The following is a 23,325-nucleotide window of genomic DNA, read 5'->3' on the forward strand; positions in this document are numbered from 1 at the left end:
CATCCCGCTTCCCCGTTCCCGCGGCGCCCGCTGCGTCTCCCGCCCTTCTGTCCCAACGCTCATGCTGTCCCCTGCGCTCGCCTGGGCGCCCACCTTCATGTCACATCTCTTCAGGTGCCCGGCCACCCCCGCCCCGCCCCGCCCTGCCCTGTGGCACTTAGGAGCGGGCTCTGTGGTCTGGGCCTCGGCTGTGTGTCCACCGTCGGGCGGGCGTCTGAGGGGCTCTGGCGGCCTCTGGGCCTCCTCTCTGGCTCCTCCCTGACTATGGGGGTCATGGGCTGACAGCCTGGGAACGAACTTCGGCCCAATACCCACTCGCAAGGCCCCTGGGGGTCTTCTCGGTCTCTTCAGAACAGGCCCCCACCTCTGTCCAGGTCGGGGGGGAGGGCCCACACACTGCTATGAGAACGGGGCTCTGGCCGCCTCCCAGCCCGCCTGGGTTCATCCCACTCTCTCCACGGCACACACCCTGTAGCCTGGCACACGGATGAGGGCAGGAGAGGGAGTGAAGAGAGTGGACGGCTGGGCAGATGGGTGCTGGGCGGACGGATGGCGGAGTGGACAGGTGGTGGCTGGCTGAGTGGTAGGTGGGGCTTGGATGGGCGGATGGAAGAATGGATGGGTGAGTGGTGGTGGGATGGATGGGGCCTGGTTAGGTGGGTAGGTGGGTGGTAGAGGGGGCTTGGATGGATGAGGGCTGGCTGTGGGTGGGTGGGTAGCTGGGTGACAGAGGGGGCTGGCTGTGGGTGGGTGGGTAGCTGGGTGAGTGACAGAGGGGGGCTGGCTGTGGGTGGGTGGGTAGCTGGGTGAGTGACAGAGGGGGGCTGGCTGTGGGTGGGTGGGTAGCTGGGTGAGTGACAGAGGGGGGCTGGCTGTGGGTGGTGGGTAGCTGGGTGAGTGACAGAGTGGGGCTGGCTGTGGGTGGGTGGGTAGCTGGGTGAGTGACAGAGGGGGGCTGGCTGTGGGTGGGTGGGTAGCTGGGTGAGTGACAGAGGGGGCTATATGGACACAGGTAAGAGATGGATGGTGGGTGGGCGGTAGCTGGGTGGGGGACAGGATGGCTAGACACTTTTGTGGGCACTGACTTTGCAACAACCCTGGTCCGGCTCAGGGGGAAACAGGAGTCTGTGAGCAGGGAGGTGCCCGGTTGGTCTCCCAGGGCTGTCCGTGTGCCAGCCTCCTGCCGGCTGGTCCAGGGGGCCGGGAGACGCTTGTCCTCCACGGCGGCGTGGGGCGTGCGCACCCTGAGTCAGACCTTGGGCCTGGGGCTCGTCCAGCCCCGTTCAGGGCTGCTCTGGCCTCCAGGGGGCCCGCGGGGTCCCCATGTTCTGCTCCCTGGGGCCTGTGGTCAGCACGGGCTTAGTCCCCACGCTCTGCACTGGACGGCAGATCCCCGGGCCCTGCAGGCTGGGCAGAGCCACGCCCACGGCTCCCGGGCTGGAGACCACCTGCCCCCGCGGGGTCTCCGGGCCGGCCAGCTCCGTGTCTCTCCACAGCTGGGGCTGCGAGAAGCACAACTACACGTTCAACGACTCCTCCTCCCAGATCAACTGGTGAGTGGGGGCGCCCTGCCGGCCCCCGGCCACGCAGCCTCGGCATGCTGGGCAGAGCCGTCCGAGGACCCCCCGAGCCCTGCCCCCTCAGTCCCCGCGGCCCCTAGGCCTGTCCGGAGCCCAGCGTGGAGCCATGGCCCACACTGTGGCCAGGAGCTGTGCCCCCGTGGGGCTCCAGAGCGGCTGGGCGTGACCCCCGACCTCGCGAGGCCGCGCCTGTCATGGCAGAGGAAGGGCTCAGGAGGGCACGGCCGCTGCTGGACCTTCTTAGGCCACCTGGGCTCAGGGTGCACCTGCCCGGGCGTCCAGAGGGAAGGGCCTTGCGGCCAGCACGTCCGGGAGGCTGCCCAGGGCCACCCCGCTCCCTGCTCCTTTGCTGGGGCACCTGCCCTTGTCCCCTCCAGCGGTTGTGGGCTGGGGGTGGCTGAGGGGCCTCTGGCTGCACCCCTGCTCACCCCCCTTCTCTCCCAGGGCCCCCATCCTGTGGGTGGAGAGGAAGATGCCTCTGTGGGTGATCCAGGTGAGTGTCCCACGGGCTTCTCAGGGCCCAGCTCAGTGAGGACCTAGGACCAGCGAGGACCCAGGCTCAGTGAACACTGGCCCCAGGCTCAGTACTCAGTGGGGACTCAGGCTCAGTGAGGCGAGGACCCAGGCTCAGTGAACACTGGCCCCAGGCTCAGTACTCAGTGGGGACTCAGGCTCAGTGAGGCGAGGACCCAGGCTCAGTACTCAGTGAGGCGAGGACTCAGGCTCAGTACTCAGTGAGGAGAAGACCCAGGCTCAGTGAACACTGGCCCCAGGCTCAGTACTCAGTGGGGACTCAGGCTCAGTGAGCAGGAGGCATAGTCTCGGTGAGCTGAGGACCACACTCAGTAACCAGGGATCCAGGCTCAGTGCCTTCCCCCGGTTCCCCCTGGCACGGCTGCAGGCTGCCCGCTCGGTGTCTCCATCGGAATCTCCTTCCTTGCTGCCTTCCTTGGGCAGGGAGGGGCTAGAGGCCCCCCGAGTCCTGGCCATCTCCCAAGGGGCCGGCTCCCGAGGGGCCAGGCTGAGTCCTGGCCAGCTCCCGAGGGGTCAGCTCCCGAGGGGCCAGACTGAGTCCTGGCCATCTCCCGAGGGGCCAGCTCCCGAGGGGCCAGGCTGAGTCCTGGCCAGCTCCCGAGGGGTCAGCTCCCGAGGGGCCAGGCTGAGTCCTGGCCAGCTCCCGAGGGGCCAGCTCCCGAGGGGCCAGCTCCCGAGAGGTCAGCTCCCGAGGGGCCAGCTCCCGAGAGGTCAGCTCCCGAGGGGCCAGCTCCCGAGGGGCCAGCTCCCGAGAGGTCAGCTCCCGAGGGGCCAGCTCCCGAGAGGTCAGCTCCTGAGGGGCCAGCTCCCGAGGGGCCAGGCTGAGTCCTGGCCAGCTCCCGAGGGGTCAGCTCCCGAGGGGCTCTCCCTTGGCTCTGCCGGGGCTCCCATCTCGTTCAGGCTGTGGGGCCATTCAGGGCCTAGAGGCAGCCGAGCCCCCCACTTCCTCCGAAGCCCCCGTCGCCTGCCTCCATCCCCTCCCTGAAGTAGCGGGGTCAGGTGCTGGCTGCTGTCCCTGCCCACAGCCTCAGGTGCTGGCCCTGGGCCTGGCACCCCAGGACGGTAGTGCCGTTGTCGCCCACACCCTCCACTCACCCCAGGGGCCCAGATTCCAGCGCGGGCCTGGCCGGCTGACTCGGTCCTGACACAGGGACAGGGTCCCGGCCACCCCCAGCACACACGTGCACACACACATGCATGCGTGCTAGCTTGGAGGGTGCTGCCTGCCCTGCGGGGCCCGGCCCCCTCCAGGCCCCGCCCTTCGCTCCCAGGTGGTCGTGGCCATCATCAGCTTCCTGGAGACCATGCTGCTCATCTACCTCAGCTACAAAGTGAGTGCGCTGCCGGCCCGCCCCCAGCCAGGCCCCGCCCCAGCCAGGCCCCTCCCCCAGCTCCGGCCACGCCCCTACCAGGCCCTGCCCCCAGCTCCGGCCACGCCCCACCCTCGGGCCTCTCCCGGCCCCATCCCTGGCCCAGCGCAGCCCCAGACCTCTCTTAGCCCCGCCCCATCCAGGCCTCACCCCCAAATACAGCCATGCCCCAGCTCTGGCCACGCCCCCTTGGGCCCCACCCCTGGCCCAGCCCCACCCCAGGCCTCTCCAAGCCCCGCCCCCATCCAGGCCCCACCCCCAAATACAGCCATGCCCCAGCTCTGGCCACGCCCCCCCTTGGGCCCCACCCCTGGCCCAGCCCAGCCCCAGGCCTCTCCTAGCCCCGCCCCCAGCCCCACCCCAGGCCTCTCCAAGCCCCACCCCCACCCCAGGCCTCTCCCAGCCCTGCCGCCAGCCCCCCCACACTCTGAAGCCGCCCTCCGCCCCCAGGGCAACATCTGCGAGCAGATCTTCAGGGTGTCGTTTGTCCTGGAGATGATCAACACCCTGCCCTTCATCGTCACGGTGAGCGAGCCCCGCCCCCGCCGCCGGGTCCGCAGCACCGCCCAGCCCCTGACCCCTGCCCCCTGCCCCCTGCCCTCCGCAGATCTTCTGGCCGCCACTGCGCAACCTGTTCATCCCGGTGTTCCTGAACTGCTGGCTGGCCAAGCACGCCCTGGAGAACATGATCGTAAGACGGGCGGGTGGCGGGGCAGCGCGAGGGGGCGCGGGCCGCAGAGCAGGCACCCAGACCAGGCCTCACGGGCGCAGGGCCTCTGCCCGGAGCCTAGGCAAGGCCCGACGGTGTCCACTTCAGTGGCCAGGGGACAACTGCCCCCTCCCGGCCAGGCTGCTGTCCCGACTGCAACCTGGAGCTGGGGCACAGGGAGGGGGCGCTGTGCACACCCAGCACCCTCACCCCCCAGAGGGAAGCTGAGGGCAAGCGACCCAGTGGGTGGAGGTCCCCTGGGGCCGTGTGCATGCTTCCCAGCGTGCGTCCCCCACTGCTGACTCCATGCTGGGGCCCTGATGGTCACGCCCTCCTCAGAACGACTTCCACCGGGCCATCCTGCGGACACAGTCGGCCATGTCCAACCAGGTCCTCATCCTCTTCTGCACGCTGCTGTGCCTGCTGTTCACGGGGTGAGTGCCCGGGGTCAGGTACCTGCTGTGCCCTCCCCCTGGGGTCAGTGCACCTGCTGTGCCCTCCCCCTGGGGTCACCTGCTGTGCCCTCCCCCTGGGGTCAGTGCCCGGGGTCAGGTACCTGTTGTGCCCTCCCCCTGGGGTCAGTGCACCTGCTGTGCCCCTCCCCCTGGGGTCACCTGCTGTGCCCTCCCCCTGGGGTCAGTGCACCTGCTGTGCCCCTCCCCCTGGGGTCACCTGCTGTGCCCTCCCCCTGGGGTCAGTGCCCGGGGTCAGGTACCTGCTGTGCCCTCCCCCTGGGGTCAGTGCCCGAGGTCAGTACACCTGCTGTGCCCCTCCCCCTGGGGTCAGTGCCCAGGGTCGGGTACCTGCTGTGCACTCCCCCTGGGGTCAGTGCACCTGCTGTGCCCCTCCCCCTGGGGTCACCTGCTGTGCCCTCCCCCTGGGGTCACCTGCTGTGCCCCTCCCCCTGGGGTCACCTGCTGTGCCCTCCCCCTGGGGTCAGTGCCCGGGGTCAGGTACCTGCTGTGCCCTCCCCCTGGGGTCAGTGCACCTGCTGTGCCCCTCCCCCTGAGGTCACCTGCTGTGCCCTCCCCCTGGGGTCAGTGCCCGGGATCAGGTACCTGCTGTGCCCTCCCCCTGGGGTCACCTGCTGTGCCCTCCCCCTGGGGTCAGTGCACCTGCTGTGCCCCTCCCCCTGGGGTCAGTGCACCTGCTGTGCCCCTCCCCCTGGGGTCACCTGCTGTGCCCCTCCCCCTGGGGTCAGTGCCCGGGATCAGGTACCTGCTGTGCCCTCCCCCTGGGGTCAGTCACCTGCTGTGCCCCTCCCCCTGGGGTCAGTGCACCTGCTGTGCCCCTCCTCCTGGGGTCACCTGCTGTGCCCTCCCCCTGGGGTCAGTGCCCGGGGTCAGGTACCTGCTGTGCCCCTCCCCCTGGGGTCACCTGTTGTGCCCCTCCCCCTGGGGTCAGTGCACCTGCTGTGCCCTCCCCCTGGGGTCAGTGCCCGGGGTCAGGTACCTGCTGTGCCCTCCCCCTGGGGTCAGTGCACCTGCTGTGCCCCTCCTCCTGGGGTCACCTGCTGTGCCCTCCCCCTGGGGTCAGTGCCCGGGGTCAGGTACCTGCTGTGCCCCTCCCCCTGGGGTCACCTGTTGTGCCCCTCCCCCTGGGGTCAGTGCACCTGCTGTGCCCTCCCCCTGGGGTCAGTGCCCGGGGTCAGGTACCTGCTGTGCCCTCCCCCTGGGGTCAGTGCACCTGCTGTGCCCCTCCCCCTGGGGTCACCTGCTGTGCCCCTCCCCCTGGGGTCAGTGCCCGGGGTCAGGTACCTGCTGTGCCCCTCCTCCTAGGGTCACCTGCTGTGCCCTCCCCCTGGGGTCAGTGCCCGGGGTCAGGTACCTGCTGTGCCCTCCCCCTGGGGTCAGTGCACCTGCTGTGCCCCTCCCCCTGGGGTCACCTGCTGTGCCCTCCCCCTGGGGTCAGTGCCCAGGGTCGGGTACCTGCTGTGCCCTCCCCCTGGGGTCAGTGCACCTGCTGTGCCCCTCCCCCTGGGGTCACCTGTTGTGCCCCTCCCCCTGGGGTCAGTGCCCGGGGTCAGGTACCTGCTGTGCCCTCCCCCTGGGGTCAGTGCACCTGCTGTGTCCCTCCCCCTGGGTCACCTGCTGTGCCCCTCCCCCTGGGGTCAGTGCCCAGGGTCGGGTACCTGCTGTGCCCTCCCCCTGGGGTCAGTGCACCTGCTGTGCCCCTCCCCCTGGGGTCACCTGCTGTGTCCCTCCCCCTGGGTCACCTGCTGTGCCCCTCCCCCTGGGGTCAGTGCCCGGGATCAGGTACCTGCTGTGCCCTCCCCCTGGGGTCACCTGCTGTGCCCCTCCCCCTGGGTCACCTGCTGTGCCCCTCCCCCTGGGGTCAGTGCCCGGGATCAGGTACCTGCTGTGCCCTCCCCCTGGGGTCACCTGCTGTGCCCCTCCCCCTGGGTCACCTGCTGTGCCCCTCCCCCTGGGGTCAGTGCCCGGGGTCAGGTACCTGCTGTGCCCTCCCCCTGGGGTCAGTGCACCTGCTGTGCCCCTCCCCCTGGGTCACCTGCTGTGCCCTCCCCCTGGGGTCAGTCACCTGCTGTGCCCCTCCCCCTGGGGTCAGTCACCTGCTGTGCCCCTCCCCCTGGGGTCAGTCACCTGCTGTGCCCCTCCCCCTGGGGTCAGTGCACCTGCTGTGTCCCTCCCCCTGGGGTCACCTGTTGTGCCCCTCCCCCTGGGGTCAGTGCCCGGGGTCAGGTACCTGCTGTGCCCCTCCCCCTGGGGTCAGTGCCCGGGGTCAGGTACCTGCTGTGCCCTCCCCCTGGGGTCAGTGCACCTGCTGTGCCCCTCCCCCTGGGTCACCTGCTGTGCCCTCCCCCTGGGGTCAGTCACCTGCTGTGCCCCTCCCCCTGGGGTCACCTGCTGTGCCCTCCCCCTGGGGTCAGTGCCCGGGGTCAGGTACCTGCTGTGCCCTCCCCCTGGGGTCAGTCACCTGCTGTGCCCCTCCCCCTGGGTCACCTGCTGTGTCCTCCCCCTGGGGTCATGCACCTGCTTGAGTCCAGCTCTCCGGGGCCGGGACGCCTGGATGTGGTCCCCTGTTCTTGCCTCAGGCTCTGGGACCCCGGGCTGGGCCCTGGTAGGAGGGGACCCTCTGGCTGGGGCTTAGCTGGAAGCAGCCAGGGTAAAAGTGGGGGCCTGCCCGGAGCGGAGCGAGCCCCCAGCCCACCCAGGCCTCCCTGCCTCCATGTCCTGGTGAGGCTGCTCTCCACTGTGCCCTGGGCAGGCGTAGGCGTTGCGGCACAGTGGGTTAAGCCGCAGAGAGATCGGCATCTCATACCAGAGTGCTGGTTCAAGTCCTGGCTACTCTGCTTCCAATCCAGTGTGCTGCCAAGGCACCTGGGAAAGCAAATGATGGCTGAAGTGCTTGGGTCCCTCCAGCCTCGTGGGAGACTGGATCGGCTCCCGGCTTCAGCCTGGCCCGGCGCTGGGAGTGAGCCAGCTCCAGATCTCTCTGGGTCTCTTCCTTCTCGCTGTCACTCTGCCTTTCAAATCAATTAATCCGTAAAACACAACAGCAACAACTCGCCAGACGGTTAACTCCCCTCCCCTGCCTCCCCCCGACACTCAGGCCTCGGTGACCTGAGCCAGCAGCCGGGTGTCCATTGCCCTTCCACCCTGGGGCCCTGGCACCTGCTGTGCCGGGCACCATGGGACTTGGTCCCCAGGCCCTGCCTGTCGGACCTCTTCATTCTTGGGCTTAGGGAGGCGGCTGGTCAGGCAGTGTCCCCCCGGGGCTGGGTGGGGGCTCTGGGGGGGGGGGCCTGGGCTTAGGGAGGCAGCTGGTCAGGCAGTGTCCCCCCGGGGCTGGGTGGAGGCTCTGGGGGGGGGCCTGGGCTTAGGGAGGCAGCTGGTCAGGCAGTGTCCCCCCGGGGCTGGGTGGGGGCTCTGGGGGGGGGCCTGGGCTTAGGGAGGCGGCTGGTCAGGCAGTGTCCCCCCGGGGCTGGGTGGGGGCTCTGGGGGGGGGGCCTGGGCTTAGGGAGGCAGCTGGTCAGGCAGTGTCCCCCCGGGGCTGGGTGGGGGCTCTGGGGGGGGGCCTGGGCTTAGGGAGGCGGCTGGTCAGGCAGTGTCCCCCCGGGGCTGGGTGGAGGCTCTGGGGGGGGGCCTGGGCTTAGGGAGGCGGCTGGTCAGGCAGTGTCCCCCCGGGGCTGGGTGGAGGCTCTGGGGGGGGGCCTGGGCTTAGGGAGGCGGCTGGTCAGGCAGTGTCCCCCCGGGGCTGGGTGGGGGCTCTGGGGGGGGCCTGGGCTTAGGGAGGCAGCTGGTCAGGCAGTGTCCCCCCGGGGCTGGGTGGGGGCTCTGGGGGGGGGGCCAGCCCCTCACCTACCCTTACTCACCTTTGCCTGCTCAGCTCTGCGACCCCTCCCCCAGTGAGTTTTCCAGAGGCCCAGGAAGGCCCCCGGGGCAGGAGGGACAGCTCAGAGGAGCCAGGCTGAGACACCGTCCCATGGCTGGCAGCGAGGGGGCTGGGTCGTCAGCCGTAACAGGCAGGGGCCGTCTCTGGCCAGGCCTGGGGACCAATGGGTGGGGCTTGGGCCTGGGTCTCCTGTGCATGAAGGGGACACGGGGCCCCACGACCCTTGTCCTGGAACCCCAGGTGGCCCGGGGGCGTGTGGCTGGCTGGCCCGGGGACGAGAGCCCTGGGGGCCGGCAGAGCCTCCTCCCTGGGCTCACCCCGGCTCTGGCCGGCCTGCAGCACCTGCGGGATCCAGCACCTGGAGCGTGCCGGCGAGAACCTGTCCCTGCTCACCTCCTTCTACTTCTGCATCGTCACCTTCTCCACCGTCGGCTACGGCGACGTGACGCCCAAGATCTGGCCGTCCCAGCTCCTGGTGGTCATCATGATCTGTGTGGCCCTCGTGGTGCTCCCGCTGCAGGTGAGGCCGCTCTGACCGGGCTGCTGGGCAGCACAGGGCGCCCCCGAGCCGCCCCCACTGTGACGCGCCCTCCCCCCGCTGTGAGACCCTGCTCCCCCCAGGGGCCGTGGCCCTCCGTGCCGGGACCCCCTGCTGTGCATGCCGGCTCCCCCGTCTCGCGGGCGGGGTTCCTCCTGCCCACCTCTCCTCTGGTGGTCTGTGCTCTTCTGCCTTGTTGGAAAGACCGCTCCTGACCCCTGACCCCTGACCCCTGACCCCGACCCCCATCTGTTCTCCTGTTTCCTTCTAACCCCACAAGCCTGCTGCCCAGAGTGCACTGTGTGCAGTGAGGGATGGGCAGGGGTCTCTCTGGCACCAGAGCCCCTGCGCCCGGGCAGCTGCCCCCCCCACCAGGCGCCCACCTGTCCCTGTGCCCCCTCCCCCTCCAACACCGCACACCCGGCCGCTCCAGGTCTGGGGGGCCCCGGACACCCCCAGATGCTCTGCTTCTCCGCGTTCCCATCGTGGGGGGTCCTGGCCGTGTCGCGCGTCATCTCCCCCAGCATCACGATTCAGCCACGCGGGTGCTGGTCGCTGTGGGCGCGGCAGTGGCAGCCCCGGCCCAGCCCGGCACGTGTCTTCCTGGCCACCGAAGGTGCCCGCTGCTCCCGCGGTGAGGCTCGCGCCCGGCGTCGGCGGCTGGCGCTGTCTGCGGTCACGACCGACCAGCTCCTGGCTGCCCTGCCAGGCCGGTGTCCTGAAACCCTGTGAGGCCATCCCGTGCCGACCAGGCTTCCGGGGCCCTGTGGATGTGACCGGGGACGGGCGCCAGGGCCCACCCTGGCTCTCCAGGAAGCGGGGTGGGGGCTTCCCGCTGCTCCTGACCCCTGCCCGGAGTCTGGGTGCTCGGGAGCCAGCCTGGGGGGCCTCTCCGTGTAGGAAGGCTTCCTTCAGCTCCCGGGGGCCACAGGCTCAGTGGTCCCCGAGTGGTGCAGGTACAGAGACAGGACCACGTGGGTAGCAAAGCCGGGCAGGCCTCAAACAAACCATCGGAACCTCTCATGACAGCAGCCCCGCCCCCCACAGCCCCACCTCCCAGCCTCCACCCTCAGTCTGTCTCACGACAGCAGCCCCGCCCCCCACAGCCCCACCTCCCAGACCACCCTCAGTCTGTCTCACAACAGCAGCCCCGCCCCCCACAGCCCCGCCTCCCAGACCACCCTCAGTCTGTCTCATGACAGCAGCCCCGCCCCCCACAGCCCCACCTCCCAGACCACCCTCAGTCTGTCTCACAACAGCAGCCCCGCCCCCCACAGCCCCGCCTCCCAGACCACCCTCAGTCTGTCTCATGACAGCAGCCCCGCCCCCCACAGCCCCACCTCCCAGACCACCCTGTCTGTCTCATGACAGCAGCCCCGCCCCCCACAGCCCCACCTCCCAGCCTCCACCCTCAGTCTGTCTCACAACAGCAGCACCCCCCACAGCCCCACCTCCCAGCCTCCACCCTCAGTCTGTCTCACAACAGCAGCACCCCCCACAGCCCCACCTCCCAGCCTCCACCCTCAGTCTGTCTCATGACAGCAGCACCCCCCACAGCTCTGCCTCCCAGCCTCCACCCTCAGTCTGTCTCACGACAGCAGCCCCGCCCCCCACAGCCCCACCTCCCAGCCTCCACCCTCAGTCTGTCCCAGGAGGACAGTGGAGCGCAGACAGCTGCTGATGGGCCCCGCTGTCCACGACAGACGGACGGCTGCCCCATGGAGACTTTCCCTCATCCTGGTTGGCGAAGGCGAGTGTGGGCTCGTCTCAGCGCCTTCATGCTCCGCTGTGTTTCTAGATCTTTCTAGCGTTGAGCCATCCTTGCATTCCTGTTTCTCAGCCCCGTGCCGTGGGGCTCCCCTGCCCTCTGTGGTCAGGGCCCCCGGGACTCGGGCCGGGCTCTGGGCCCCTTCCCTGCCTGTGGTGTTGGTGAACGTGGGCTCGTGGGGGCGTCTCCTGTCCCTGAGGTCCCCGTCCTGCTTTCCGGTCAGGAAACAGCTGCTGGACCCTCAGAGCCAGGGCAGGGTTTCAAGCGCTGGGGTCCCTGGTCCCAGCTTCCCGCAGAGCAGGGGAGGCCAGGAGGGGGGCAGGGAGACGAGAAGGACATGGGCTGGGGGCTGGGGGCTGCTCATCCCAGGGTGGGGGCCCTGTGCACCCGGGTGTCCAGGAGCCGGCCAAACCCAGCCCCGTGGAAACGGAGGAAGGCGCAGCGGGGCCGGGGGGCTGTGGCCTGGGAGCTGAGCCGTGGTGTGGGCCGTGGGTGGGGGTACTTGGTGGGGGGCTCTGATTGGTGCTGTAAGGGGGAGGGAAGGGGCTAGGGTGGGCAGACCAGTGAGGGTGGGGGTAAAGGGGTCGGTGAGGGCAGCAGGAGTGGCTCTGGCTGCGGGGGGGCCACAGGCACCAACCACAGGGAGGCAGCCACTAATATAGTCACCCCGAGCCAAGGGGCATTCCCTTCAAGGCACATAGCCCCCAGGACCCCAGCACGGGGCCCAGAGCTGGCCCGGAGCCCCCAGGACCCCAGCACGGGGTCCAGAGCTGGCCCGGAGCCCCCAGGACGCCAGCACGGGGCCCAGAGCTGGCCCGGAGCCCCCGGGACCCCAGCACGGGGCCCAGAGCTGGCCCGGAGCCCCCGGGACGCCAGCACGGGGTCCAGAGCTGGCCCGGAGCCCCCAGGACGCCAGCACGGGGCCCAGAGCTGGCCCGGAGCCCCCGGGACCCCAGCACGGGGCCCAGAGCTGGCCCGGAGCCCCCGGGACCCCAGGAGGCCCCTCCCGTGTCTCTGTGCAGCCCCCGCCTGGGGCCTTAAACAGTGGGACGGTCCCCACGGTTCCAGAGGCTCCCTTGGAGCCTGTGCCCCAGCCCCGCCTGCCGTGGGCGATACCGCGAGATCTCCACCTCCACTGCGGTGCTGAGCCTGACCGCAGAGCCGGGGAGCCCTGGCCTCACCCCGCTGCCCCTGCAGTTCGAGGAGCTGGTCTACCTCTGGATGGAGCGGCAGAAGTCGGGCGGCAACTACAGCCGCCACCGGGCGCAGACGGAGAGGCACGTGGTGCTGTGCGTGAGCTCCCTCAAGATCGACCTGCTCATGGACTTCCTGAACGAGTTCTACGCGCACCCCCGGCTGCAGGTGCCTGGGCGGGGCCGGAGGCGTGGGCTCACGGAGGGCTGGGCGGCGGGGCCCGCCGGGAGGGGCTGACCCCAGCCTGGCCGCAGGACTATTACGTGGTCATCCTGTGCCCCACCGAGATGGACGTCCAGGTGCGCCGGGTCCTGCAGATCCCCCTGTGGTCCCAGCGGGTCATCTACCTCCAGGGCTCCGCCCTCAAGGACCAGGACCTCATGCGAGCCAAGTGAGGCCCAGAGGGGGTGGGGCCACAGTGGGGGAGGGGCCATGGCATGGGGAGAGGCCACAGTGGAAGGAGGGGCCAAGGCAAGGAAGAGCCACAGCAGGGGAGGGGCCACAGTGGAAGGAGGGGCCAAGGCAGGGAGGAGCCACAGTGGGGGAGGGGCCACAGTAGGGGAGGGCCACAGCGGGGGAAGGGCAGAACATGGGGCAGGGGCTCAGCAGGCATGAGGGGTGGGGAGGGGGCAGGACATGGCAGGGGGGTTGGGGCGCAGAGGGCTCGGGCTGCACCGAGGGGTGTACCGGCCCGGGGCAGGCAGGAGACCCAGCCCAAGGGTGCCTGGCTCCCTGCTTCCTGAGCCTTGCACTGGCACCTGACAGGTACAGCCCACCGATGCCACAGGCCTGGCCGCTCCAAGCTCCTTGCCTTGGGGGCGGGGGGTGTTGGTTGGTCTGGGCAGGCCAAGATGAGCCCAGTGTGGGGGTCTGGGCGGGGCCCTTGTGGAGTCTGCTGGCGTCCTGGGGCTCTGCCACCCTGGGGGCGGTCTCTTGAAGGGGCTCCCAGCTCTGTCCTTGTCACTTCTGCAGCCCAGCCCCCAGGAGACCAGGGAGGGCAGCCGGAGTGGTCGCCCAAGCTCCCAGACCACAGACCGGCAGGGCTGGAGGCAGGAGGGTCCCTGTCCCCGCAGGCTCCCCTCCCTCCCATGCCCCCGCCCGGCCCCAGCGGCCTGGTCTGCTGTGTACAGCAGCACGGGGTGAGGTGGGGTCTCTACAGCCATCCGCGGGGGCAGCCCTGCCCAGCGAGCACGGAGAGGCAGAGGCAGAGTGGGGGAGGGGCAGGGAGCCTGGGGACACTGGGAGGAAGCTCCCGGAATCTAGGCCAGGCCAGGTCTCATCAGCCCAGCCTGGTCAGCTGGGGTCTCCAGGGCACCCCTGCCCCACAGGGGCCACCTCTCTGTCCTGAAGGCCCATGGACGCTGGGGGCAGCCTGGCCCTGGTGCCTGGTGGTGTCTGAGCCCGTACCCTCCCCAGGGCCAGGGGATGCCAGAGAGGTGCCGGACACAGATGTGCAGGCTGGGGGCAGGGGCACTGCTGGGGGGAGGGGCCACAGCCCTCCAGGCACTGGCCCCTCCCCACCTCCTCCTGGGGGTCCTCCGCTCTCTGTCTCCCTGCCCAGGCCCCTGCGGCCTCCCTGGGTCTCAGCCTCTGTGCCTTGCAGGATGGACAACGGGGAGGCCTGCTTTATCCTCAGCAGCCGGAACGAAGTGGACCGCACAGCCGCGGTGAGTGGGGCTGCCCCCCCCTGCACAGGTGGTCCTGGCAGCCCTGACCCCTGACCCCCTCCCCCAGGACCACCAGACCATCCTTCGGGCCTGGGCTGTAAAGGATTTTGCCCCCAACTGCCCACTGTACGTCCAGATCCTCAAGCCGGAGAACAAGTTCCACGTCAAGTTCGCAGGTGTGTGGGGGCCACCGTGTGCTCGGGTGACAGGAGAGCAGTGCATGCTGGGAGAGCAGGTGCACACGTGAGTGACAGGAGCACAGTGCATGCTGGGAGAGCAGGTGCACAGCTGGGTGACAGGAGCACAGTGCATGCTGGGAAAGCAGGTGCACACGTGGGTGACAGGTGAGCTCAGTGCATGCTGGGAGAGCAGGTGCACACGTGGGTGACAGCACAGTGCATGCTGGGAGAGCAGGTGCACACATGAGTGACAGGAGCACAGTGCATGCTGGGAGAGCAGTGCACACATCACAGGAGCACAGTGCATGCTGGGAGAGTTGGTGCACAGCTGGGTGACAGGAGCACAGTGCATGCTGGGAGAGTTGGTGCACAGGTGGGTGACAGGAGAACAGTGCATGCTGGGAGAGCAGGTGCACAGCTGGGTGACAGGAGCACAGTGCATGCTGGGAGAGCAGGTGCACAGGTGGGTGACAGGCGAGCACAGTGCATGCTGGGAAAGCAGGTGCACACATGAGTGACAGGAGCACAGTGCATGCTGGGAAAGCAGGTGCACACATGAGTGACAGGAGCACAGTGCATGCTGGGAGAGCAGGTGCACAGGTGGGTGACAGGAGCACAGTGCATGCTGGGAGAGCAGGTGCACAGCTGGGTGACAGGAGCACAGTGCATGCTGGGAGAGCAGGTGCACACATGAGTGACAGGAGCACAGTGCATGCTGGGAGAGCAGGTGCACACATGAGTGACAGGAGCACAGTGCATGCTGGGAGAGCAGGTGCACAGCTGGGTGACAGGAGCACAGTGCATGCTGGGAGAGCAGTGCACACATGACAGGAGCACAGTGCATGCTGGGAGAGCAGTGCACACATGACAGGCGAGCACAGTGCATGCTGGGAGAGTTGGTGCACAGGTGGGTGACAGGAGTGCAGTGCATGCTGGGAGAGTAGGTGCACAGCTGGGTTACAGGAGCACAGTGCATGCTGGGAGAGCAGGTGCACAGCTGGGTGACAGGAGCACAGTGCATGCTGGGAGAGCAGGTGCACACATGAGTGACAGGAGCACAGTGCATGCTGGGAGAGCAGGTGCACAGCTGGGTGACAGGAGCACAGTGCATGCTGGGAGAGCAGGTGCACACATGAGTGACAGGAGCCCTGTGCATGCTGGGAGAGCAGGTGCACATGTGAGTGACAGGTGAGTAGGTGGCGTGCAGGCTGGGGGTGGGGGAGGGGACCCCCGGGTCAAGGAGGGCAGGAAAGTGAGGGGTGGGGACTGGGGCACTCTGTGATGAGCACCTGGCGAGCAGGTCCCACTCCAGTACCTGGGGGCGGGGGAGCAGAGCCCACCCAGCCCTGGTGCGCTCTGTGGGGCCTCAGATAGGCACAGATCGGTGGGCGCCCCATGGAGGGTGTGCGGAGGGGGCAGCGCTGAGCCCCTAGGGAGGAGTCTCCCCAGCAGGTGGTGCTGGGAGTGCCCAGGCAGACACAGGGCAGAGGTGCGGGGCGGGGCAGCGTGGGCCTGCCCGGCTGTGCCGCAGACCACATGGTTTGGGAGGAGGGACACGGGGTGGGGAGAAGTGTGGGGTGGGGTGGGGCGGGGCAGTGTGGACCTGCCCCGCTGTGCCGCAGACCACGAGGTGTGTGAGGAGGAGGGACACGGGGTGGGGAGAGGTGTGGGGTGGGGTGGGGCGGGGCAGTGTGGACCCGCCCCCCTGTGCCGCAGACCACGTGGTGTGTGAGGAGGAGGGACACGCGGTGGGGAGAGGTGCGGGGTGGGGCGGGGCAGTGTGGACCCGCCCGCTGTGCCGCAGACCACATGGTGTGGGAGGAGGGACACGCGGTGGGGAGAGGTGCGGGGTGGGGCGGGGCAGTGTGGACCCGCCCGCTGTGCCGCAGACCACATGGTGTGGGAGGAGGGACACGCGGTGGGGAGAGGTGCGGGGTGGGGCAGCGTGGATCTGCCCCGCTGTGCCCCAGACCACGTGGTGTGGGAGGAGGAGGGACACGGGGTGGGGAGAGGTGCGGGGTGGGGCGGGGCAGTGTGGACCCGCCCGCTGTGCCGCAGACCACGTGGTGTGTGAGGAGGAGTGCAAGTTCGCCATGCTGGCCCTCAACTGTATCTGCCCGGCCACCTCCACCCTCATCACCCTGCTGGTGCACACGTCTCGCGGCCAGTGAGTGGACGCTCGCGCCCGGGGAGGGGTGGGACCTGCTTGGGAGCCGGGAGGGGCCGCGCCCGCCGCCCACGGGTGACCGTCCCCTCGGCGCCCGCGGCAGGGAAGGGCAGGACTCCCCGGAGCAGTGGCAGCGCATGTACGGGCGCTGCTCGGGCAACGAGGTCTACCACATCCGCATGGGCGACAGCAAGTTCTTCCGCGAGTACGAGGGCAAGAGCTTCACCTACGCCGCCTTCCACGCCCACAAGAAGTATGGCGGGCCCTGCCCCGGGGGGCTGCGGGCGCGGGGGCCCTCCCACCGGATCCGGTCCGGGCCAGCAGGCCCAGGGGTGGGGGGGCCCATAGGCTGGGGCAGGGCCCACCCGGCGGCCGCCCTCTGAGCTCCGCCGAGCCCGGGGCCAGGGCGCTGGGTCCCAGGGGGTGGGCGCCTGCGAGCTGCCGCGCCGCGTGTGCCCCCAGGTACGGCGTGTGCCTCATCGGGCTGAAGCGGGAGCAGCACAAGAGCGTGCTGCTGAACCCGGGGCCCCGGCACACGCTGGCCGCGTCGGACACCTGCTTCTACATCAACATCACCAAGGAGGAGAACTCGGCCTTCATCTTCACCGAGGAGGAGCGGCACGAGCGCAGGGGCGGGGCGGGGCGGGGCCTCTACGAGGGGCCCTCCCGCCTGCCCCTGCACAGCATCCTGGCCTCCATGGGTGAGGACCGCCGCTGTCTCCCTGGGCTGCGCTCAGATCTGCCAACGGGGTGTCCCCAGCCCCCTGGGAGGCCCCCACCCGGCAAGGGGCCCCGGTGGTCCCAGCAGCCCAGAGGGCTGCCGAGGCCAAGGTCCCAGTGTCCACTGGGGCTGGAGGCACTGGGCTGCCATGGGCCAGGTGTGGGCTCTGTCCTAGGGGACAGACTGCAGACTCACGGGCCAAGCTGGGCACTGTCTCCCAGGGACGGTGGCCATGGACCTGCAGAACGCCGAGTGCCGGCCTGCGCAGGGCGGAGGGGCCGGCGGGGGCGCCACGCTGGCGCTGCCCGCGGAGAACGGCTCGGGCAGCCGGCGGCCCAGCATCGCGCCCGTGCTGGAGCTGGCGGACGGCTCGGCCCTGCTGCCCTGCGACCTGCTGAGTGACCAGTCGGAGGACGAGGTGGCGCCCTCGGACGACGAGGGCCTCTCCGTGGTGGAGTGAGTGCCGCCTGCAGACAGCGCTCGCCCCGGAAGGGTGGGGCCGGGGCGGTGAGCACGCTGCGCGGGAGCCAGCGCTGGGGCCACAGCCCTGGTCGGGGCGACCGTGGGTGAGGCGGCAGCTCGGGGACAGATGGCAGCCGCGTGAGGCCTGAGCGCGGGGTCCCCTGAAAGGGCTCTGTGCCCACAATGGCTTGGCCACGCCGTAAGGAGACAGAGCAGGCAGGGACCATGGCCTCCTTGTCCCCACCTCCCACCGGTCACCACCCCTGGGTACCATGAGGCCCAGAGGGCGTGGCCTGCCCGGAGGGCCGGGTGACTTCTGGACAGGGGTGACCCCCGTAAGGCCCTGTCCTGGTGTGGAGGCGCAGCCCCCTCCCACCCTTAGCAGCCCCCGGCCCTGCTCCTACCGGGTCTGCCTCGGGGGCCTGGCCAGGGTCCTGACACCAAGGGGCAGTTAGCCACCTGGGGCTGAGCCTGTGCCCCAGAGGCCACTGGGGCTGGAGCTGAAGGGCCAGCCCTGCCCAGGCTGCATGCGTGTGCTGGACACTGCCGAGGGCGGGGACCACAGGACATCAGCCTGGCCCCAGGAAGTGAGGGCCTGCCTGGGACGCTGGGGGCATGGGGGGCGGGGGACCACGTGTCAGGGCCCCTGTTTCAGGGCCTCATGTGAGCTCCCGTGTGAGTGTCCATGTCTACATGTGTGCAAGTGTGTGCCCATGTCTGTACACGTGTGTGCCCATGTCTGTACGTGTGTGCCCATGTCTGTACACGTGTGCATGTGTGTCCATGTCTGTACGTGTGTGTCCATGTCTGTGCGTGTGTGTCCATGTCTGTACACGTGTGTGCCCATGTCTGTACGTGTGTGTCCATGTCTGTACATGTGTGCCCGTGTCTGTACAGGTGTGCATGTGTGTCCATGTCTGTACACGTGTGTGCCCATGTGTGCGTTCATGTATGTACACGTGTGCATGTGTGCCCATGTCTGTGTGCACATGTCAGTGTGCACGTGTGTATCCATGTGCGTGCATGTGTCCATGTTCATGTGCAGTCCAGTCCATGTCATTGTACACACGTGTGCATACATGTTTGTCCATGTGCGTGTGTGTGTCCCTGTGTCTGGCTCCAGGTGTGTGTGTTGTGTGGGTCCCACCCCACCCAGGGGAAAGGGCAGTGCTGGGCGTGGCTCACGTTCCCGCTGGACCCTGCGGTAGCTCCGGGCTGCCTGGCGGGGCTGAGCTGCTGCCCCCGCCCTGTCCGTGCCCTGGGTGGGGGGAACAGCAGCAAGGGGCCCCTGTGTCCCACCTCCCGCTCGGGCAGCCCTGGCAGCGTGGAGGGGCTGGGCGCCCAGTCCACCCCCAGCACTGGCCTCAGCACCCTGTGTGCTGCCCCGGGCAGGGGTCCCGGCGCTGTGGCTGGTTCCACCCGTGGGCACAGTGGGGCAGGAGGCCGGGACAGAGGGGCGCTGAGGGCTGCTGTCCCCAGCAGGTACGTGAAGGGCTACCCCCCCAACTCGCCCTACATCGGCAGCTCCCCCACGCTCTGCCACCTCCTGCCCGTCAAAGCCCCCTTCTGCTGCCTGCGGCTGGACAAGGTAAGGCCAGGCTGCCCCCCGCCCTGGGAGCCCCTCCCACCGCGCCCTGAACTTCCCTCAAGCCAGGCCTGGAGCAGCCCCGGAGCCGAGAGCCCACACGGCTCTTGGAAATGAGGCTAAGAAACGAGCTCTGGGCACCTGGCCTGCTCGCGGTGCGGGGAACTCAGCGGACAGAACTAGAAACGTGTACACGCATGCACGTACACACGTGTGCGCATGCATGTGGGCACGTGTGTACACGTGTACATGCGAGCGTCCACACGAGACGTGTGTCCTCCCACACAGGCACCACTGCCCACTTGCACACACGCACTTGTCCACCCCGGCACATCGATGCGGACACACGGGCAGACGCACACTCTTCTCTCCTGACTGCATTCCCCGCAAACGGTCGTGGCCCCGTGTGCTCAGAGCACGCGGTGTCTGGGCTGAACCCCGCAGCTGCTGCTGCCGGGCCCCGCAGGCTCGTCCCGGTGCTGATGCCGGCTGCCTGCAGGTGCCTGGGGCACGTGCCAACCCCACGGGGCTCGCTGAGCTGGACGCTGGGGGAGCTGTCAGCACCCGCAGGGAGTGGGGGAGCTGTCAGAGCCCGGGGGCGGGGAGCTGTCTGTCAGAGCCCGCGGGGGGGGAGCTGTCTGTCAGAGCCTGTGGGGGGGGAGCTGTCTGTCAGAGCCCGCGGGGGGGGGAGCTGTCTGTCAGAGCGGGTGGTGGGGAGCTGTCAGAGCCCGCGGGGGGGGAGCTGTCTGTCAGAGCGGGTGGGGGGGGAGCTGTCAGAGCCCGCGGGGGGGGAGCTGTCTGTCAGAGCCCGGGGAGGAGGGTGGGGAGCTGTCTGTCAGAGCCGGAGGGGGGCGGGCTGTCTGTCCGAGCCCATGGTGGGGGGGCTGTCTGTCAGAGCCGGTTGGGGGGGGAGCTGTCTGTCAGAGCCCGCGGGGGGGGAGCTGTCAGAGCCGGTTGGGGGGGGAGCTGTCTGTCAGAGCCCGGGGAGGAGGGGGGGCTGTCAGAGCCCCAGCAGGAGGGTGGGGAGCTGTCTGTCAGAGCCGGAGGGGGGCGGGCTGTCTGTCCAAGCCCATGGTGGGGGGGCTGTCAGAGCCCCGGCAGTGAGCGGGGGGGGGGGGAGCTGTCTGTCAGAGCCGGTTGGGGGGGGGGAGCTGTCTGTCAGAGCCCGGGGAGGAGGGGGGACTGTCAGAGCCCCAGCAGGAGGGTGGGGAGCTGTCTGTCAGAGCCGGAGGGGGGCGGGCTGTCTGTCTGAGCCCATGGTGGGGGGGCTGTCTGTCAGAGCGGGTGGGGGGGAGCTGTCAGAACCTGCGGGGTGGGCTGTCTGTCAGAGCGGGTGGGGGGGGAGCTGTCAGAGCCCGCGGGGGGGGAGCTGTCTGTCAGAGCCCGGGGAGGAGGGGGGCTGTCAGAGCCCCAGCAGGAGGGTGGGCTGTCTGTCAGAGCCCGCGGGGGGGAGCTGTCTGTCAGAGCCCGCGGGGGGGGAGCTGTCTGTCAGAGCCCGCGGGGGGGGAGCTGTCAGAGCCCGCGGGGGGGGAGCTGTCTGTCAGAGCCGGAGGGGGGCGGGCTGTCTGTCCGAGCCCATGGTGGGGGGGCTGTCAGAGCCCCGGCAGGGAGCGGGGGGGGGGTGCTGTCTGTCAGAGCCCCGGCAGGGAGGGGGCCCAGGGTCGCTTCCCCCCCCAGGGCTGCAAGCACAACAGCTTTGAAGACGCCAAGGCCTACGGCTTCAAGAACAAGCTGATCATCGTCTCGGCGGAGACGGCCGGCAACGGGCTGTACAACTTCATCGTGCCGCTGCGCGCCTACTACCGGCCGCGCAGGGAGCTCAACCCCATCGTCCTGCTGCTGGACAACAGGTGCCCGGGCCGGCCGCCGGGGCCTGGGCAGGGCGAGCGGGGCGGGGCTCACGCGCCCCCTCTGCCCCTCCAGGCCTGACCACCACTTCCTGGAGGCCATCTGCTGCTTCCCCATGGTCTACTACATGGAGGGCTCCATGGACAAGTAAGGCGCCGGGCGGGCGGGGCCGTGGGCGGGGCCGTGGGCTGGCCGTGGGGGGGGCGGGGCCGTGGGCGGGCTGTGGGCGGGGCGGCCCGGGCCACGCCGCTGTGTGGCCGCCAGCCTGGACAGCCTGCTGCAGTGCGGCATCATCTACGCCGACAACCTGGTGGTGGTGGACAAGGAGAGCACCATGAGTGCCGAGGAGGACTACATGGCCGACGCCAAGACCATCGTCAACGTGCAGACCATGTTCCGGTGCGCAGGCTGGCCGGGGGCGCCCAGGGCTCTGCTCCGCAGCAGCCATGGGGGTGCCTGGGCCCCCACGGGAGCCCCTGAGCCCCCAGCCCCCACAGGGAGCCCCTGAGCCCCCCACGAGAGCCCCCCAGCCCCCCATGAGAGCCCCCTGAGCCCCCCAGCTCCCCAACACAGGAGTCCCCCCACGGGAGCCCCCCACAGGAGCCCCCCACAGGGGCCCCATGAGCTCCCCCAACCACTACATGGGAGCCCCCTGAGCCTCCCAGCCCCCAATGGGAGCCCCTGAGCCCCCATAGGAGCCCCCCAGCCCCCCATGGAGCCCCTGAGCCCCCCATGGGAGCCCCCCAGCCCCCCCACATGGGGCCCCCTGAGCCCCCCCACGAGAGCCCCCCAGCCTCCCATGGGAGCCCCCTGAGCCCCCCAGCCCCCACAGGGAGCCCCTGAGCCCCCATAGGAGCCCCCCAGCCCCTTACAGGGAGCCCCTGAGCCCCCCACGGGAGCCCCCAGCCCCCCCACATGGGGCCCCCTGAGCCCCCCCACGAGAGCCCCCAGCCTCCCATGGGAGCCTCCTGAGCCCCCCAGCCCCCACGGGAGCCCCAGCCCCCCACGGAGCCCCCAGCCCCCACGGAGCCCCCAGCCCCCACGGAGCCCCTGAGCCCGCCGCCTCCCCCAGGCTCTTCCCCAGCCTCAACGTCACCACGGAGCCCCCAGCCCCCCACGGAGCCCCCAGCCCCCCCACAGGAGCCCCAGCCCCCACGGAGCCCCTGAGCCTGCTGCCTCCCCCAGGCTCTTCCCCAGCCTCAGCGTCACCACGGAGCCCCCAGCCCCCCACGGAGCCCCCAGCCCCCCCACGGGAGCCCCAGCCCCCACGGAGCCCCTGAGCCCCCCATGAGAGCCCCCAGCCTCCCATGGGAGCCCCCTGAGCCCCCCACAGGAGCCCCCCAGCCCCCCCACATGGGGCCCCCTGAGCCCCCCCACGAGAGCCCCCAGCCTCCCATGGGAGCCTCCTGAGCCCCCCAGCCCCCCCCCGGGAGCCCCAGCCCCCACGGAGCCCCTGAGCCCGCCGCCTCCCCCAGGCTCTTCCCCAGCCTCAGCATCACCACGGAGCTCACGCACCCCTCCAACATGCGCTTCATGCAGTTCCGGGCCAAGGACAGCTACTCTCTGGCTCTGTCCAAACTGGAGAAGGTGAGCAGCCCCGCCCCCGCCCCCGGGGGCTCAGCCCGTTGTGGGGGCCCCGGGACATGGGGCTGGCCGGGGGGACCCCGGTCCCTGCAGCAGGGGCCGCCCTGGCTGTGTCCGGGGACGAGGACTGGGAGCGTCAGGGCAGTGGTACCTGGGGCTGCGCGTCACCACACAGCCCCGCCCCGGCTCTGCGCCCAGACTGGAGGGGCCGGGGGGGCGGGGGGGGCACTTGCCTCGGGCCGCACAGCACAGCTGGGAGCAGCGGCCAGCTCGGGGGCTCCAGGACGGCATTAGCTGGTGTCCGGGCTGGAGCCCAGTGCAGGAGGACCCACAGGGATGGGGGGACCCACAGGGACAGGGGGACTCGGGGGTGCAGGGACCCAGGGGACAGGGGGACTCGGGGGTGCAGGGACCCAGGGGACAGGGGGACCCAGGGGACAGGGGGACTCTTGGGGATGCAGGGACCCAGGGGACAGGGGGACTCGGGGGTGCAGGGACCCAGGGGACAGGGGGACTCTTGCGGGTGCAGGGACCCACAGGGACGAGGGACCCACAGGGACGAGGGACCCACAGGGACAGGGGACTCTTGGTGCAGGGAGCCACGGGGACAGGGGACTCTTGGGCGTGCAGGGACCCACGGGGACAGGGGACTCTTGGGAGTGCAGGGACCCACGGGGACAGGGGACCCACGGAGGCACGAGAGCACAGGGTCGTATGAGTCGCTGGGGCGGGGACACAGCGGGGACAGGGGCCGCTTGGGTCAGGCCAGCTGCTGTTCTGCCTCTCGTCCCAGCCCGGAGCTGCGCGGTGAAGCCCAGGTGGCGAGGACTGGGTGCCTGGCCCGGCGCAACACTCGAGACAGCTGTCACCAGCCCAGGCCGGCCCTGACCGTCACGCCCAGCAGAGGGGATGGCTTTGCCTGGCCTGGGTGGACGGTGCAGATGGTCTCCACTTGGCTGGAGCCTGGAGACCCCCAGGGACCGTGGGCCACACCTCCGGTGAGAGGAAGCCCGGCACACAGCACGCAGGCCGGCCAAGTGGCTCAAGTCTGGCAGCCACGGCCTGG

The 23,325-nt window shown here is 70.0% G+C and overlaps 1 protein-coding gene across 3 annotated transcripts in view; it reads left to right on the top strand.

Moving 5' to 3' along the window:
* The window catches only part of KCNT1 (potassium sodium-activated channel subfamily T member 1), a 50,144-nt gene that overhangs the window by 18,109 nt on the left and 8,710 nt on the right, over positions 1 to 23,325 (top strand). The window contains exons 4-22 of one of the 3 annotated variants that reach the window (XM_062206849.1): positions 2,025 to 2,073; positions 3,386 to 3,445; positions 3,935 to 4,009; positions 4,092 to 4,175; positions 4,533 to 4,627; positions 8,886 to 9,066; positions 12,050 to 12,214; positions 12,301 to 12,437; positions 13,650 to 13,713; positions 13,781 to 13,889; positions 15,951 to 16,059; positions 16,163 to 16,312; positions 16,522 to 16,760; positions 17,002 to 17,236; positions 18,725 to 18,830; positions 20,505 to 20,677; positions 20,751 to 20,822; positions 20,940 to 21,074; positions 22,151 to 22,262. In XM_062206849.1, coding sequence (XP_062062833.1) covers positions 2,025 to 2,073; positions 3,386 to 3,445; positions 3,935 to 4,009; positions 4,092 to 4,175; positions 4,533 to 4,627; positions 8,886 to 9,066; positions 12,050 to 12,214; positions 12,301 to 12,437; positions 13,650 to 13,713; positions 13,781 to 13,889; positions 15,951 to 16,059; positions 16,163 to 16,312; positions 16,522 to 16,760; positions 17,002 to 17,236; positions 18,725 to 18,830; positions 20,505 to 20,677; positions 20,751 to 20,822; positions 20,940 to 21,074; positions 22,151 to 22,262 — 2,350 coding nt within the window. The remainder of the gene's footprint in view (positions 1 to 2,024; positions 2,074 to 3,385; positions 3,446 to 3,934; positions 4,010 to 4,091; positions 4,176 to 4,532; positions 4,628 to 8,885; positions 9,067 to 12,049; positions 12,215 to 12,300; positions 12,438 to 13,649; positions 13,714 to 13,780; positions 13,890 to 15,950; positions 16,060 to 16,162; positions 16,313 to 16,521; positions 16,761 to 17,001; positions 17,237 to 18,724; positions 18,831 to 20,504; positions 20,678 to 20,750; positions 20,823 to 20,939; positions 21,075 to 22,150; positions 22,263 to 23,325) is intronic. The other 2 variants (XM_062206850.1, XM_062206851.1) reach the window with 2 other exon arrangements.

This window comes from Lepus europaeus, chromosome 12, assembly GCF_033115175.1.
Source record: "Lepus europaeus isolate LE1 chromosome 12, mLepTim1.pri, whole genome shotgun sequence".
NCBI lineage: Eukaryota > Metazoa > Chordata > Mammalia > Lagomorpha > Leporidae > Lepus > Lepus europaeus.